We start from the raw sequence: 15,561 nt of genomic DNA, 5'->3' as shown, positions 1-15,561 counted from the left end.
TTAACTGAGCCACCCAAGTACCCCTGAGACAATGCTTTCTTAATAAAAAAAAAAAAAAAAAAGTCAATTAGCTATACCGTCAAGAGATAATGGGAAAGGTTTGTCACCCAAAGGTGCATTGTCAAATGAAAGGCTTTTTCCTAGAAAACCACAACTAACACTTGACTACCAGAAGGCCAAGGTCATATCTGACTCAAAAGTGTAAACATCAGCCTGAGTTTCTGGTAAATTCCACTCAAGGTATGTAACACTAAATAAATCCCTTGAAATATTTGAGCTTCACTTTCTTCATCCGCGAAACAGGAATGATGACATAAAACTTGCCTAGGAATGAACGTTGTGAGGGCCAAAGGAGATAATGCAGGGCCAGGGTTTTGAAACGGTCAAGTTTTGGACACAAGTTAATTATGTAACAAATGTTAGAATAGCATTACCTGCAGGATTATATGTTTTCAGTGATTTTGACCAATTTAAGCTTACTTAGAAAGGTCAGGCTTTTAGAAATTGTTGGTAAGACTCAGAGATTTAGGTATCAGGAGTCTGATGATGAAATTATAGAAACTGTGTGTTGTCCCCTGGTCCAAGAAGGTCATCTGTTGTTCTCCCGTTTTTGTTACGAGTAATCAAAAGTTGACCCTAAACGAATTCCAGCTCCTTGAAAGGTATTTTTTTTCCTTCTGTACCAAAACGGTCCTTATCCCCCTTTCCTCGCGCCAGTCATTTCTAGGCCCCTGCAGGGGGACTACATTTCACAGAAACCCCTCCAGTGCCCGGAGGGGAAGGTGCTGTGACGTCCTTCCACGCTCGGTCGGAACACCTTTTCCCTCCCCCCGCCCGCCGGCGCGCCAGCCCGCTGTCCCGCCAGCCCGCGGTCCCCGGCTCCCGGCAGCGCGGCCCGCGGTCCCGCAGGGGCCCCGAGCGCGGCTGCGGACGCCCGGGCGGCAGCGCGCCACGGCGCAGGCTCCGCGGCCCGAGCAGGCGCGTCAGCCGAGCTCGGCGGTGGCGCGGGCGGCGGGGACACAGCTGCCCCCGCTCTGCGCCCGCCGCGCCCCCAGAAGCCACCGCCGTGTGGGCCCCGAGCCGCCGCGTCCTCGCCTGGCGGCTGCGGGCGAGGACGCCTCGGGTAAGTGTCGGGGGCTCTTGGCTGGGGTGGGGGTGGAGTGCAGGCGAGGACCCGCTGTGGGAGGCGGCGGAATAAACGCTCTGCGGAAAGACCGGGTCAAGCCTGGGGTGGTGGAGGCGCGAGGAGCACTGCGGCGTGCAGGGGGAGGAGGCGAGCGCTGCCCTGCGCGGGTAAAAGGGCGCGGGGCGCCCGGCAGCCGGGTCACGGATGCACCGGTGCGGTGGAGTCCGCAGATACGCTCCGGATGGAGGGCTGCAGAGAGCTGGGAGGAATTGGGAGAACGCAGGATTTGCGGGGAGGGCTCCTTGCGTTGTTTTGTTTGTGAAGCTCCTTCAGTCATTGCAGCTGTCCCCTTTGAAAGGTTGGAGGTGAAGACAGGGAGCATAGGGTTGAATTTCTCTTCGACCCTTCAAACCGTTAGGATGGCCCCCCTGTTTTCCTGGGGAAGAATGTGAAGGCGGGAGAAGTACCTGCTGCTGTGGACAGAGGTGTCTGGAAGCAGATGCCACCGTAGGATGGGGGAAGGGAGCGTCCAATGCTGGAAGTTGACAGAGGAGAGCCTTCTGTTGTTGCTCTTGGCATGATAAGTCCCCTCTGTTGTCCTCGGTAGAGGGGGCCAGGGAAGAAGCCCTTCTGGCTTGCCATAGGGGCTGTAAAGGATAAATGGGAGAAAATAAGAATTCTTGGGAGAAAGGAAGGGGCAAAATATGACATAAGAGAAGCAAAATTATAAGGGCGAGATAGTAATTAAGTGGATGTTGAAGGATCTGATAGATCTCTTAGTCTGCAGAAAACAGTGATGAAGAAACAATTTATGGTTTGGAAATGAAGGACTGCAAAAGAGGCTTAAATATTCCAGAATATTAAAGTTCTTTTTTTTTTTTTTCTTTTTTGGATGCATCGGACCGGCAAGAATATAATTCTCATTTGAGCATAGAAAATGTTATTAAAATAGGACTGAGAAGATTATTTGGAAGAGTCTGACCATACTTGCTGTTTTTTTTTTTCATATTATGTTACCTAGAATTTGTGGAATCAAAAATCATCTACGATAACTGTTAATAACATGAAAGTGGGAAAGCCAACAAGCTACCTTAAATCAATATGCACCCTTTTTGGGTAAAATGTAACTTGCAAATTTAATGGGTATAAATAAAAACAATGAATTTAAAGTGTGAAACTTTTGATTCTAATTTTTTCCTTTATCTCTGTCAATTCTTTAAGTTAGAATTGGCTTTTCCATTAGAAAAGCTTTATCATTTTTGAAAAAATATACATGCAAAATTCAAAAATATAGAAATTGAAAAAAGAAATAAAAAACCCAAATGTACAAGGAGAAGGTAACCATTTTAAAACTGTGTTAAACATCCTTGCAGGTGGCTTTCTATATATACATTGATAGATTGTGCAATTCAATTCAATGTCAATATACAATTGTCTGTAGCTATAAAATCAGAAATTTTGCATACCTTTTTTATACCTTTTGCATACTTTTATACCTCCTTGGGATTGTATTTTGTATGAGCCATTATTCTATTTAACACTTACTGCTAAACATCACAAATATATAATGAAGGCTAACCACATAGTTTCGAGCAATGAGAATTTCATGTACAAATGCTCTTGTCAGTTGGGTAGTAATGGTCATACTCCTTAGAGTTGTATTGTTAATCATTTTATGTAAACATTTTCTTCTTCTTTCTTGTAGATTGATCTCCTGAAATTTAACTTTCAAGATGAAGTTTTTATTGGCGATTGCCTTTTTTATTTTAATTTCCTTGTGGGTTGAAGAAGCTTATTCTAAAGAGAAGTCTTCAAAGAAAGGGAAGGGGAAAAAGAAGCAGTATCTATGCCCATCGTACGTCCTTCATGTCTTATATTATTATATGGAGAAATGTTACTGCATTTTTAATCAAAGTAAGGTGGTTTGAAGCATATCAGCAGAACTTTTCATATGTACCCATTGGTTTCACAAGAGAGATTTAGAATGTGATAGCTAATTCCTAGTGTTTAAGGTAAAGTTTTATAAAGTTTTGTTCATGCTTTGGGATTACATAATTTCTATACATCTTTTACAAAATTAGAAAAAACATTACTATTTCTCTCGTACCCCAAATATGCAACGATAATTGGATACTGAAATTCCATGTTTTGAGCAAATTAGCAGTTCAAAAAGATGGTTTTTAAAAAATATTCCTAAAAATGAATATCACTTTAAAAATTAGCTAAAATATGATTTTTAAGGTGTATTTATATTGATGCATGGAAGAAGAAAATGCACAGAGTAGATCAGTTTTCTATTTTAATATTTTTCTGCAAAGGGCTTAGATTGGAAAATTAGGATATTTTTCAAAAAATATGTCACTAAATTTGAAGTTACTTGTAAAAACAAAATCTAAATCCAAATCACCCACTCCTCCTTTTGTAGTTTGGACTTTTTTTTTTTTTTTTAATAGGAAGAGCTAATATTACTGGTGAATAACAGCATATTCTTAATAATACCTAATGGTTAGAGCAATTGAAGAATATGTAAGTAAATAACTTTCACAAATGTAAGGTGTTTTCAGGTAATAAGATCACATATGCATTGATCTGGAATAAAAATTAATTTCCTGTTATAGGTCATTTTTTAATTAATATGTTTTAAATGCCATATTGATCACAGGTAACATCTCAGCATCAATATTATTTAAAGGTAGACTATTACAGTTTTGTAGATATTCGGTATAGGATAGTAAGGAACATTTTGGGAAGTTTATTTTGTTAAGAAAGGATATTAGAATTGGCATTTTGGGATGGATATCTGTATGACTATGTGATGCCAGAAGTCTGGAGAGTGTCAAGATGCACATATAGTCTAGCATTAAATAAAGCTCCCGATTTAGAAGTATCTCTTGGTTTTCAAGTTTATTAGTCCTACTTTTTTCAGTGCTGCAGAGTCTGCTGTCAGCGCCAGATTTCTGGGTGTATTACAGGATGGCCCTGAGTTATATTCATGTGTCCCTCCTTGGCCATCTGCCCAGTTGGGTATGAAGTATCTGATGGGGCAGGTTTAGGAATAATCACCATCTGCAACCATCACTACTCTTCAAGTGTTCAGAGTTTTTGTGTCACAACCAGGAGATAAGCCTGTTAGGGAACTGGACATTGTCAGGCTTTACTCCTCCCAAGCAAAAAGACACATTCTCATGTTTTAGATATTTTTATATTAACCTTTTACTTGATGAATGTTGGCATATTGGTACAAACTGTTGCATATGTGTTACAGTCATGGTGATTCTATGTGTGGAGTCAGGTCAACTTCAATCGATCAGGTTTCTCTATATGTGAAGCTGATAGGACTCTTTTTCCACTACCTCCTGCCCATTCGCCTCCCCCCCAATCAAATGTCATGAATCAAAGAGTTCAGAAGATGGCAACATCAAGCCTTAGAACTACCACGTATCTTTTTTTTTTTTTTTAATTTATTTATTTTAGAGTGGGGGGAGGCAGAGGGAGAGAATCTTCAAGCAGGCTACCCACTGAGTGCGGGGCCCAACATGGGGCTCGATCTCACGACCCATGAGATCATGACCTGAGCCGAAACCAAGAGTCAGATGCTTAACCTATGGAGCCACCCTGACGCCCCTAACTACCATATATCTTATGAGAGTCCTTTAGAGGACATTCTATCCCTTTTCAGAATTATGCTATTAAATTGTCTTATATATAAACTGGCTATATATTTCCAGTGTGTATGGCTATTTAGGACAGATTTTTAGTTAAATCTAGTAGATTAAGAATGAAACAATAAGGTTCTCTTTGGCAAATAGAAGGCCCAACATACACTTGGTAAGCCCATATCACAGTATTATAGATATGTTGTGTAATTAACTGAAATTTTATTGTTGAAATTTTCTGCCATGAAATTTAAATTTTAATTATTTTATTTATTTTATTTTATTATAATTATGAGACTAGATAAAACTTTATTAACAGTTGCCATGGTGATGCCTCTAAAAATCTGACTTATTAAAAAGCAGGTGTGCCTTGGAGAATAAGATTTACATATTTTTTTTTGTTTGAGCATTTTATTAAGAATTTTGACTTATTAACACTGCATTATGAACTTCAGAAGACTAGAGTTTTCTCTGGCTGTGTTTGGATCCATTATACTAAATTTCTTTGAACATCCAGATTAAGAATCTCAGCTATAATAATGTGCTGTGAAAGAATATGCAAATCATTTGTTTCTTAGAGGATGATCCAGTTAGTCCATCTTGTATAAGTTGATAAAGTATAAAATATTTTGACTAAGAGGAATATTTGAGATTATGAAATTTAGGTACAGACTACCATATGCTCTTCAATATGGTGAAATCTTGTTCAGTGATATTTTTATTTATTTAAATTGTTTTTTTTTTCTTTTTGAATAGGGTTGATGAAGCAATGAGGTTGTATATACACATGCAGTTAATGTGTGAGTGTAGCAAAAGTGAGCAAGAATTTCCTGTTTTACTGTTGTAACAATATTCTCTCCCCCAGCCAAGACTTGTAACTAAGAAGAAAAAGGTTTTAAAATGTAGAAGAAATAAAACACTTGGGGTCCTTAACATTCTAGAGTTTAATTTTGATGTTGAGCTTGAATTGTATCATAAACTTCCCTGGCTCTTTTACTATATATTTTTTAACTCATGTTGTCTTGAGATGCTATAACATAAATTTATGCTATTGTTTTTTGATGTATAAGTGAAACAGTAGTACCACATTGACAAGCTATCTGATAAATTTCCTTTCAAAAACTTTAGAAATTTCATACATATTAAAATATAAGAAATAAACTGTAAATGAGAAAAAAATGATAAAGTCCTTGGATACAGTAAGCTTTTTATTTTACAGCTTGAATTTAACATTAACCTTCATCTATTGGGTCTCTCTTCTGATTATGTATAGTCTGCCTGAGTGATTCTGTCCAAATCTATGGCTGTAACTACCATCTATTCACTGTTAACTCCTAAGGTTCTATGTCCACCCCAGAGTTCTTTGAAGAATGCCATATCCATACATCCAATATTTTCTACCTGGCTATCCTATTTTGACCTCAAACTCAACTTAAGATGACAAAACCTGAGTTCAGAAATCCTCCCCACCACTCCTGATGCAGTGTTTCCTTATCCAGCAAATGATACCACTACCTCTTTTGCCAACTGAAATGCTGGGGATCTCCTTAGACCTTCTCTTTCTACTGAAACATCTCAAATTCATTAGTGTCCAAGACTTCTCAGTTCAGAGTCTTTCTCATCTCCAGAATATGTCCTTCATTTTCACTCCCCTGTGGGCACTGCTTCAATTACTCCTCTCTACCCATTTTGGTGAACTCTTTATTAGTCTCCCTGCTTCTTGTCTTCCTCCATCAGTTCATATTGGACACTGACCCCAGAGGATGTTTCCTAAATCTTCAATCTAGGCAAGCAATTCCAATGCTTAGAGCCCTTCAGCGGCCTCTGTAGTTTTCTGTGGCTCCAGAGACAAAGCTCTTGCTGAATTGGCCTCTGGCTCATTTCTTGGCTCCACACAAAAAGCTCTTACTGAACTGGACTCTGACATCTCCAGCAGTATCTTTCTATCGCAGCCCCTCTCCCAACCCAACACATATGAGTCAGGTCTCATACACACTTGACCTTTCACCCCTTGGAAGTATTCTTTCCTTTACCTGAAATTCCAGTGCTTTCTTTTTTCTTTAGTTAACTCCTACCTCAGTGGTCTTGTCCAAATCCATGGCTATAAATATCATCTTTCACTGCTGACTCTTCCTAGAAAACAAAATTCAACTGAGTAAATTTGAAGATCTAACTGGCTTTATTAAGCAGTTCATAAATCGGGCAGCATTCCATCTAGCAAGTAGAGAGATGCTCTGAGGAGTTGTACAAAGTGGAAGGTTTTTATAGGAAGGAGAATGTGGCAAGAGGTTATTAGCAAAAGAAAGGATTGCTTCAGGCAAGGCTACCTTTCCTTAAGGGGAAGGGCAAGGGATTTTATTAGGTGGATTACCTCATTTTTGGGGGGATTGAGAGGGCACGTGTGACAGATTCCTCATTGATGATGATCAGAAAATTCCTGACTGTCCAGTTTAAGACTGCATTTTTAGGGTAGGTTGAAATGCAGTTGGGTAAGGTATTAGGTCCGTATTTGGTGACTTGCCTTAAGTGACACCATTTTGGGCCAATGGTTTTCTTTTTAACACATTTAAGTCTGTATTCCTGGCCCAGACTTCTCTCCCACATAACCAGATTTTAATCTGACGGTCCCATAATGACCTCAGACTCAAACCTTGTTATCTCCTTTGGGAAGCCTTTCCTAATCTGGTAATTTGATTTACATAATTGTACTCTGTGCTTCCGTAGTTCCCTAATTGCCTCTGATGTTTATAATACTGTATGGTAATCATCAATTGTAATTTTCTGCTTTCCCCACTAGATTGTAAGCTCCTTGGGAGCAGCGTCTTATTGACTCAGTCACCAGAGATGAGATCAATTTAGTGCCTGACACAAAGTATACATGCAATAAAAATTTGTTTAAAGAGTGAATAAAAATCTAAAGATCTTTGGCTCTTATAAGTCATTATATTTGGATTTTGTTAAGGAACTTGAAAATAACTTATATAGTCCCTATGGACCATATTTAGAAATATGGTCTTAATATAGGGACAACTAGATGAGTTAACAACTGGGTAATTAGTGAAACATTTCCAATCTGGATGATGTTTCCTGGTGAAATTTTGGCCTTATCATGTTTAACATTTTATCAATGACTAAAATAAGACCGTACAGAGGAAACACATATCCAAACTGAGGATCATGTCATTTGGGGACATATACTGAATATCTGAGACAGAATTAGGATCCACTATGATCTTGAAGGGTTAAAGTGATGGGCTGAAACTAAAAAAGATAGATGGAAGTATAAATTACAATTTTGTCTAGAAATCATCTGTGCGAGTGTAGGATGGGGGAAACAGTATGGTAGAGAACATTTGGAAAAATTAGGTAATACAGTAATCATTTAAATATATATAAAATATGTATTACATGTATATAATATATATGATATAAATGAGTATATATAGTTACTTAAACTAGTATTTTTATTTTACCAATCTTATGTTAAGTATATTACTTCACTTAATAGGATGATACTATTTCAAGCAAGATTAGAGAGGTTTCTGCATTGTGCTAGTCAGTATTTTCAGGGGAGAGAAATAAGAACAATTGAGATCATTAAAATCATGTCATATTAGAGAGACTGAAAAAACAGAGATTTGAAAGTTGTTTTCAAATCGTTGAAAAACTATGATGTAGATAAGAAAGTTAGACTTTGCTGCTGGCACCAATAGTGAAAACCAGGACTAATGAGTAGAAGCTGTGGGTAGGATATTTTTAGCTCTCAGGAAGAACTTTCTAATAAGAGTTCTGCCTAAATATAATTGACTGGGAAGGGACGTAGTGGAGTTCCGTATAACTGGAGGCACTTGGTATTGAGGGGTAATTATTTGGCAGACCTATTTTATAGAAAATTTGAACATTGTGTAGGTGGTTAGACCAGATGGTCTTTTTAATTTGTCAGATTTTTAAGATTCTTTGATTCTAATACATTGTATTTGATTATGGCCTTACTATTATCCAATAGAATGAGATAGAATCATTTGAAAATTTTATCTCAGTGGAATTTATTTGACAGAGAGAGAGAGAGAGCAGCAGCAGAGGGAGAAGCAGACTCCCCACTGAGCAGGGAGCCTGATGCGGGACTCGATCCCAGCACCCTGGGATAGTGACCTGAGCTGAAGGCAGATGCTTTACCGACTGAGCCACCCAGGCACCCATGGAAGTATATTTTAATATGTTCTGGTTTCATATATGATACACACATAGATATAAATCTATAAACCTATACCTTCTTATAATTTATAGCAAGCATTGATTGGATCACTTATGTCTACCATCCCCCAATCACTATTTGAGACATATTTCCTCCTATTGGTTTAGATCAGAAAAGAGAAATATTTTCTGGATTTGAAAGAGATACTTTTAAAATATGAATATTCATGAAAGTTCAAGATGAAATTCTACTACTGAAGGTTTTTAAACCCTTATTATTAACACAGGATAAAGATATATTTATTTTATATGGTAGATTTTCTTACCTACTATTGATTAATAGAGTGGGTTGATTTTAGTTTAGTTTTGTTGCTTCCTAGTGGAAATGTTCAAGATAAGTGCGTTGGCCAAAAGACGAAAGGCTGATTGCAAAAGGGGATGGGTAATCTCTGTAATGAATACAATGGAAAATTGCCTACATTATTCTTACTATAATATATCTAGGTTGAATATTTTACTGATGTTTGATTGTATATTTTCTTATTACCTATTGAACAGTCCCAGCTGAATGGCGTGCTTTTCTTTTGCCATGAGCTGAATTAATGATTTTCCCTTTCCAAATAATTTTCCCAGGTTTTGAAACTGGCATCCTCATTACTCTAGCTGCTCAGGCATGAAACTTAAATGGAACCTGTCTTTCTTTCTCTTAGAATGATTTCCTATATCTGTCATGTTCATTGCATCTCCACTTACCATCATTTTGAACAGTTTTCATCAATATTTTTCTAATTATTTGCCCTGTTTTGTCTGTTCATTATCATTCGTCTCGCATATTGTTTCCATTTTCATCTTGTTAATATTATGTTCAAGACCCACAATGTCTTCTTACTGCCTGTTGGGTCCCAGTGCAAACTCTTTACTTTGATTTTCAGGGGCCTCTCTAATTTGCATCCCAAACTTTATGTGGAACTACCCTCTTATTTTAGAAAGGCTGATCTGTCCTTGCTCCTAAACTTCTCTGCCATTGCTTTTGCTTAGACATGTTTATGTGTAGAATGACAACTTCCTGCATAATCTGTGCAGGTCTTACTAGTCCTTAAGGACTCATCTCAAGTATTACCTTGTCTTATGAAAGTTTTAAAATAATTAGAAGTTTCAGTTGAGAATAAGGTTAATATAAATTGATAGCATGTGATGGCTGTTTAATATAAAAATATTAATATGGTTGGTATAAATTCTGTATTAATACTAATACTCTTTATATCATATCTTTATTTTCTAGTTGAACTGTATTATGTATGTATTAACTCAATACATGTATATATACACATCTCATCTAATATATATATATACACATACATCCATCTCATCTCAAATATTTATAATTTATTTGGATGGTTAACACAATATATTGTTAACTCTAACCATATATAACAAATGTATATACATACACTTATTTAGCATGGCTAAGTGAGGCTCTTATGCAAAGAATCTTGAAGTGTATATACATATATATATTCACACATGTATATTTAATATATATATGTGAAAGTGTGTGTGTGTGTGTATGTATATATACACACACAAACACGTATTATACACACACATATACAATTTTATATTCTGCCTACTTCAAAATTCTTTCCTTAAGAGCCTCACTTATGCTTGCTAAATCAAATGGAATAAAATGGGTGACTGACTATATAGAAAAAACAAATAAATCTTTTGATTGGTCAGTGGCTCACTGGGACTGTGATTAAAGGTAATACTTCTAAACCCGTATTGTTTAAAGTTCCCTTTGTATGTATGCTAAATCATGATGGCATGGTAATATAGGAGAAAGAACACTGCTATATCTCAATTAGAACTGTTGCTAATTGGCTTTATGACTTTCAGTAATTCACTAATTTTAGGGAGTGTCTCAATTTTCTCATTTGTATAGGGAGAAGTTTGATCTCAGTAGTCTAATTTCACTCATTCATTCATTCATTTATGACAGCTGTATCTTTTAAGACTTAATCAAGTTTTATTTATGATTCTTTTGGTACCTTTATATTCAGGGTTAACTATTTTTGTTTTTGTCACTATTTTGCTTTCAGATTTAAAGCCAGTCAAGCCAAACCAATGGAAAAAGAATACACAAAATTCTGTTTCTTGACCAAGTTAATTACAAAGAGATCTAAATTTCAAACTTGGTTTATCAAAATGTACGCATTTAATTGAATCCCAAAGTAGAATAATATATGCAGAAGGTGAATTGTTTGCATTCTTAGTTTACCAATTTTTCACAAATTAAGGAATTTGACTTACAAAAATATACCTTTTTTTTTTTCCTTTTGGAGATGAATAATACAATAATACAGTAAAGAATAGAGTATATTTGCAGAAGTCTTCTCTATTCTCTTTGTGCTATTACCTAAAAGAGGCACATCACTGCTGTGCTCCAGAAAGCAGAGAACCTTTTATAAATGAGTTCCTTTACCACAGACATTTTATGGAAATATACACTTAGAATTCTTGAAGCAAATTATTCAAATTTATGTACATACAAATAGCTCCTCTGAGAGGTGATGTAAATATGAAATAATATTTCTAGAGCTCTGATTGGAATAACAGCAAAACACTGATTAAATCACTAATAGAATATGTTGGGTAACTTGAAACATCTGACCTTTATTAGTCCTCTTGTAAGAGAACAATAGTATGAATTCATGACTATTCAGGGAAGGTTACTACTCTGATTCCTGAGAATAACCTAATAAAAAGGCCAACCGATTAATGAGTGGATGTGTAATGAGTGTTCTTTTGCATCGATAAAAGCTCTCCGTAATACCGTGGGCATGGCTGACAAAATGATCCAGAGGTCTAACTGCAACACTCTTTAATATCATCCAGAAGTTTTGTATTCATTTGATTATAATATTTTTGGCTTAATTCTACAGATGTAGATGTTTTCAGTTTTTAAGAATCTGTATTGATTTATTTTGTGTGGTGATCTAGTCTTGGCTGGGTCTTCACTAAGTTTCCAATAATCCTTTTACTTGGCCCTCAGTGGCTCTACTTTTCTCTCTAATAATTGTTTCATCCTTTATCCTGAGTCTTAGCATGCAGTCTTAGCTTTCACTTCAAAGAAAAAAAAAATAGAAGTCATTGGGCAGAAACTTCCCCAGTGCCTCTCTGTCTTCATGCTAAAGCTACCTATAACATTATCCTTTCTTTTCTCCTTTGCTTCTGACTTAACAGGAAAGGAGATTCCTTTTGTCTTCCATCCTCTTCTGACACCTATCTCTATTACATTACCTTTGCTCTCCCAAGTTTTCAATATGCTTTTTTTCTTTGGATCTTTTTTTTTTCTGAGGGCTTACAAAAATACTGAAGGGTCTCTCAATTGAAAAATAATAGTTTTTATATTCCTATTTCATTAACTTTGTTTTTTTCCCTGTGTTCACTGCCATATGTCTTAAACTAATAGCCTACAATGGTCTGTACTTTCTCAGGGATATTCATTATTTTTTTCTTTCCTTTCCTTTCCTTGAATTTCTTTAAATTATGAAAGCCATACATTATTGTGGTAACACATAAAACAATATGTACCACTTAATATTCTGAATACTCACTCTCCTGTTGATATTAACTCCTGTCACCATTGTGCTTTTTGATAAAGATATTTTTTTCCTTTTAAGGAAATTTACTGACTTTCTTTTGAGTCCTTCTACTACTTAATAAGAACTAATGATTGTCTGCTGCATCCTGACACACAGTCTTCCTGCCCCACCCACCCAGCTTTTGGCTACTAGCACTTGACTCCCTCCTGGAACTATTTTTCTACCTCTCTGACTACAACTGATTAGCCATCTTCACTTGATATTCCTTTTCTCTCTGTCCTGAAATACTGAGTTTTACCAGATATTCATTCTTGGTCCTTTTACCTTCTTACTCATCAATTTTCCCTGAGTAATTTCTACTTTATCTATGGCTATTCCCACATCTTTATCTCTAGGTGTAACTACTCCTATGGGTTCCCTATAATTATTTTCAAAATCCTACTGGACTTCAGAGTTAATGTATGAACCAGCTCTTCCATCTGTATTTCCCAGGTTTGTATTTAGCCTTTCCTGAGAAATGGCAGAAGTATCTTTCTTCCATGAGCTATCTCCCTGATTATCTCATCAGTTACTTATCTTGTTGATTCTTGTTTAGAAATGACTCTTGCATCTGGCTGTTTCTCCCCATCTCCACTAGTATGGTCTTTGCCAGGCTCTCATCATTTCACCTTGAATCTGTTAATGCAATTACATACCTAGATGCCTGAATTCCATCCTATCTTCTCCACTTTTATTCATATTGCATGGCAGTGGCTCTCATATGGTTGGTCTCGGCACTCCTTTATAATCTGAAACATTGTTAAGGACACAAAGAGCTTTTGTTTATGTGAGTTATATCTACTAATATTACCTTATTATAAATTGAGACAAATTTTTTTAAATTTTATTGTGTTATGTTAATCACCATACATTACATCATTAGTTTTTGATGTAGTGTTCCATGATTCATTGTTTGCGTATAACACCCAGTGCTCCATGCAGAACGTGCCCTCTTTAATACCCATCACCAGGCTAACCCATCCCTCCACCCCCCCTCCCCTCTAGAACCCTCAGTTTGTTTCTCAGAGTCCGTAGTCTCTCATGGTTCATCTCCCCCTCCAATATCCCCCCTTCATTTTTCCCTTCCTGCTATCATCTTCTTCTTTTTTTTAAATTATAATGTATTATTTGTTTCAGAGGTACAGGTCTGTGATTCAACAGTCTTACACAATTCACAGCGCTGTGAATTGTGTAAAATTGAGACAAAATTTTTTTTTTAAGATTTTATTTATTTATTTGACAGAGAGAGACACAGCGAGAGAGGGAACACAAGCAGGGGGAGTGGGAGAGGGAGAAGCAGGCTTCCCGCAGAGCAGGGAGCCCGATGTGGGACTCGATCCCAGGACCCTGGGATCATGACCTGAGCTGAAGGCAGTCGCTTAACCAGCTGAGCCACCCAGGCGCCCAAATTGAGACAAATTTTTAAAATATTTATTAAATCACTTAAAATAACTCTACTCATTCCATGTTAACATAAACAACTTAATTCTTATGAAAATAACTATATTTTCAAAAATAAAAAATAGTGGGGAGAGTAACTATTGTTTTACATTGCTGCATATCTGTTTCAGGCTGGCTTAACTGAAGACAGCTAAATTCTCATATTGGCCTTGTGATATATTGTTTTGATTGAAGTAGGTAAAGAAAATATGACCTCACACAGACATGTAATTAGAAAAGGGAAAAGTATTTTAATAGCCTTTGCATAACTGTGAATATTCTTCTTTAATGCCATGCCAAAATTTAACAAGTGATAATTTTTTAAAAGCTAGTTGCAGATTTAAAAGCTAATCTGATTCTGAAATCAGATTAGTGAACACTCTGTTTTCTGTTGCACTAAAGTCCACTGGTTTTACACTTTTTTAAGACTTTCTTAGTTTTATTACTATTCACATTTTTTCAGTGTCTTAATCATTTTTTGAACAATTTAATATCTGCTTTTTTTTCTAGTTTTATTGAGGTATAATTGACCTATAACATTGTATTAATCCAAGGTGTACAACAAAATGATTTGATATATGTAAATATGGTGAATGGATTATAATAAGTTTAGTTAACATCCATCAAACATCACAAAATTACACACTTTTTTTCTTGTGATGAGAACTTTTAAGATTCACTCTCTCAGCAACTTTCATGTATACAGTATAGTCTTGTTAACTGTAGTTACAGTGAATGGCTCTTTTGCCCAAACATGATTTTATAACATCTGGCATTGGTCATTAGGAAAATATTGGTTTGCTGGGTTTTGCAGATGTTAACACATTTCATTATAGAATATCAAAAAATCACATCCATTTAATGTCACTTCTGATCTCATTGGAAAGTCTATTAAATATTGGAAAGCTGTCAAGGTCATGGCAATGATATTAAGTTTTCTAAAATTCCAATTTTTTATGAAAATTTACATTATTTTATTGGCAACAGATGTTATGCCCTTTGTAGTTATTTTTTTTTTTTAATTTTTTTTTAAAGATTTTATTTATTTATTTGAGAGAGAGAATGAGACAGAGAGAGAGATCATGAGAGGGGGGAGGGTCAGAGGGAGAAGCAGACTCCCCGCCGAGCAGGGAGCCCGATGCGGGACTCGATCCCGGGACTCCAGGATCATGACCTGAGCCGAAGGCAGTCGCTTAACCGACTGAGCCACCCAGGCGCCCGCCCTTTGTAGTTATTGTTGAAGTTACAAGCTCTCTTGATTCGCTGTTAAAAAGTTATTCGCTAAATAAGACTAAATTACCACAGTTTTTCTGTGGTGTTCCATGAAAATGGTGTTCCATAAAAATATCTAGTTTAGCTAGAACATTAGTCGCCTGAGTGCTTTTCATAGGAACAGTTAACATAGTTTGGTGTGTAGCAGAAGTGCTGTATGGATACTTATCATTTTTTTCACACAGAATATTAAGACAATGTGGATTTAAATTTCAAAATTCAATAAACT

The 15,561-nt window shown here is 36.5% G+C and overlaps 1 protein-coding gene across 2 annotated transcripts in view; it reads left to right on the top strand.

Moving 5' to 3' along the window:
- Positions 1-980: 980 nt before the first annotated feature.
- GLRB (glycine receptor beta) overlaps positions 981-15,561 on the top strand; it is an 85,438-nt gene continuing 70,857 nt past the window's right edge. The window contains exons 1-2 of one of the 2 annotated variants that reach the window (XM_081811530.1): positions 981-1,123; positions 2,832-2,981. In XM_081811530.1, the coding sequence (XP_081667656.1) occupies positions 2,860-2,981 (122 nt within the window). In that variant the 5' untranslated portion in view covers positions 981-1,123; positions 2,832-2,859. Of the gene's footprint in view, positions 1,124-2,831; positions 2,982-15,561 lie in introns of those variants that run through there. The other variant, XM_081811538.1, reaches the window with a different exon arrangement.

Source organism: Leptonychotes weddellii, chromosome 2 (assembly GCF_054177405.1).
Source record: "Leptonychotes weddellii isolate Sample4059 chromosome 2, ASM5417740v2, whole genome shotgun sequence".
Classification (NCBI taxonomy): Eukaryota; Metazoa; Chordata; class Mammalia; order Carnivora; family Phocidae; genus Leptonychotes; species Leptonychotes weddellii.
The sequence above is the reverse complement of the archived record's forward strand: the minus strand, read 5'-3'. Positions and strand labels throughout refer to the sequence as shown.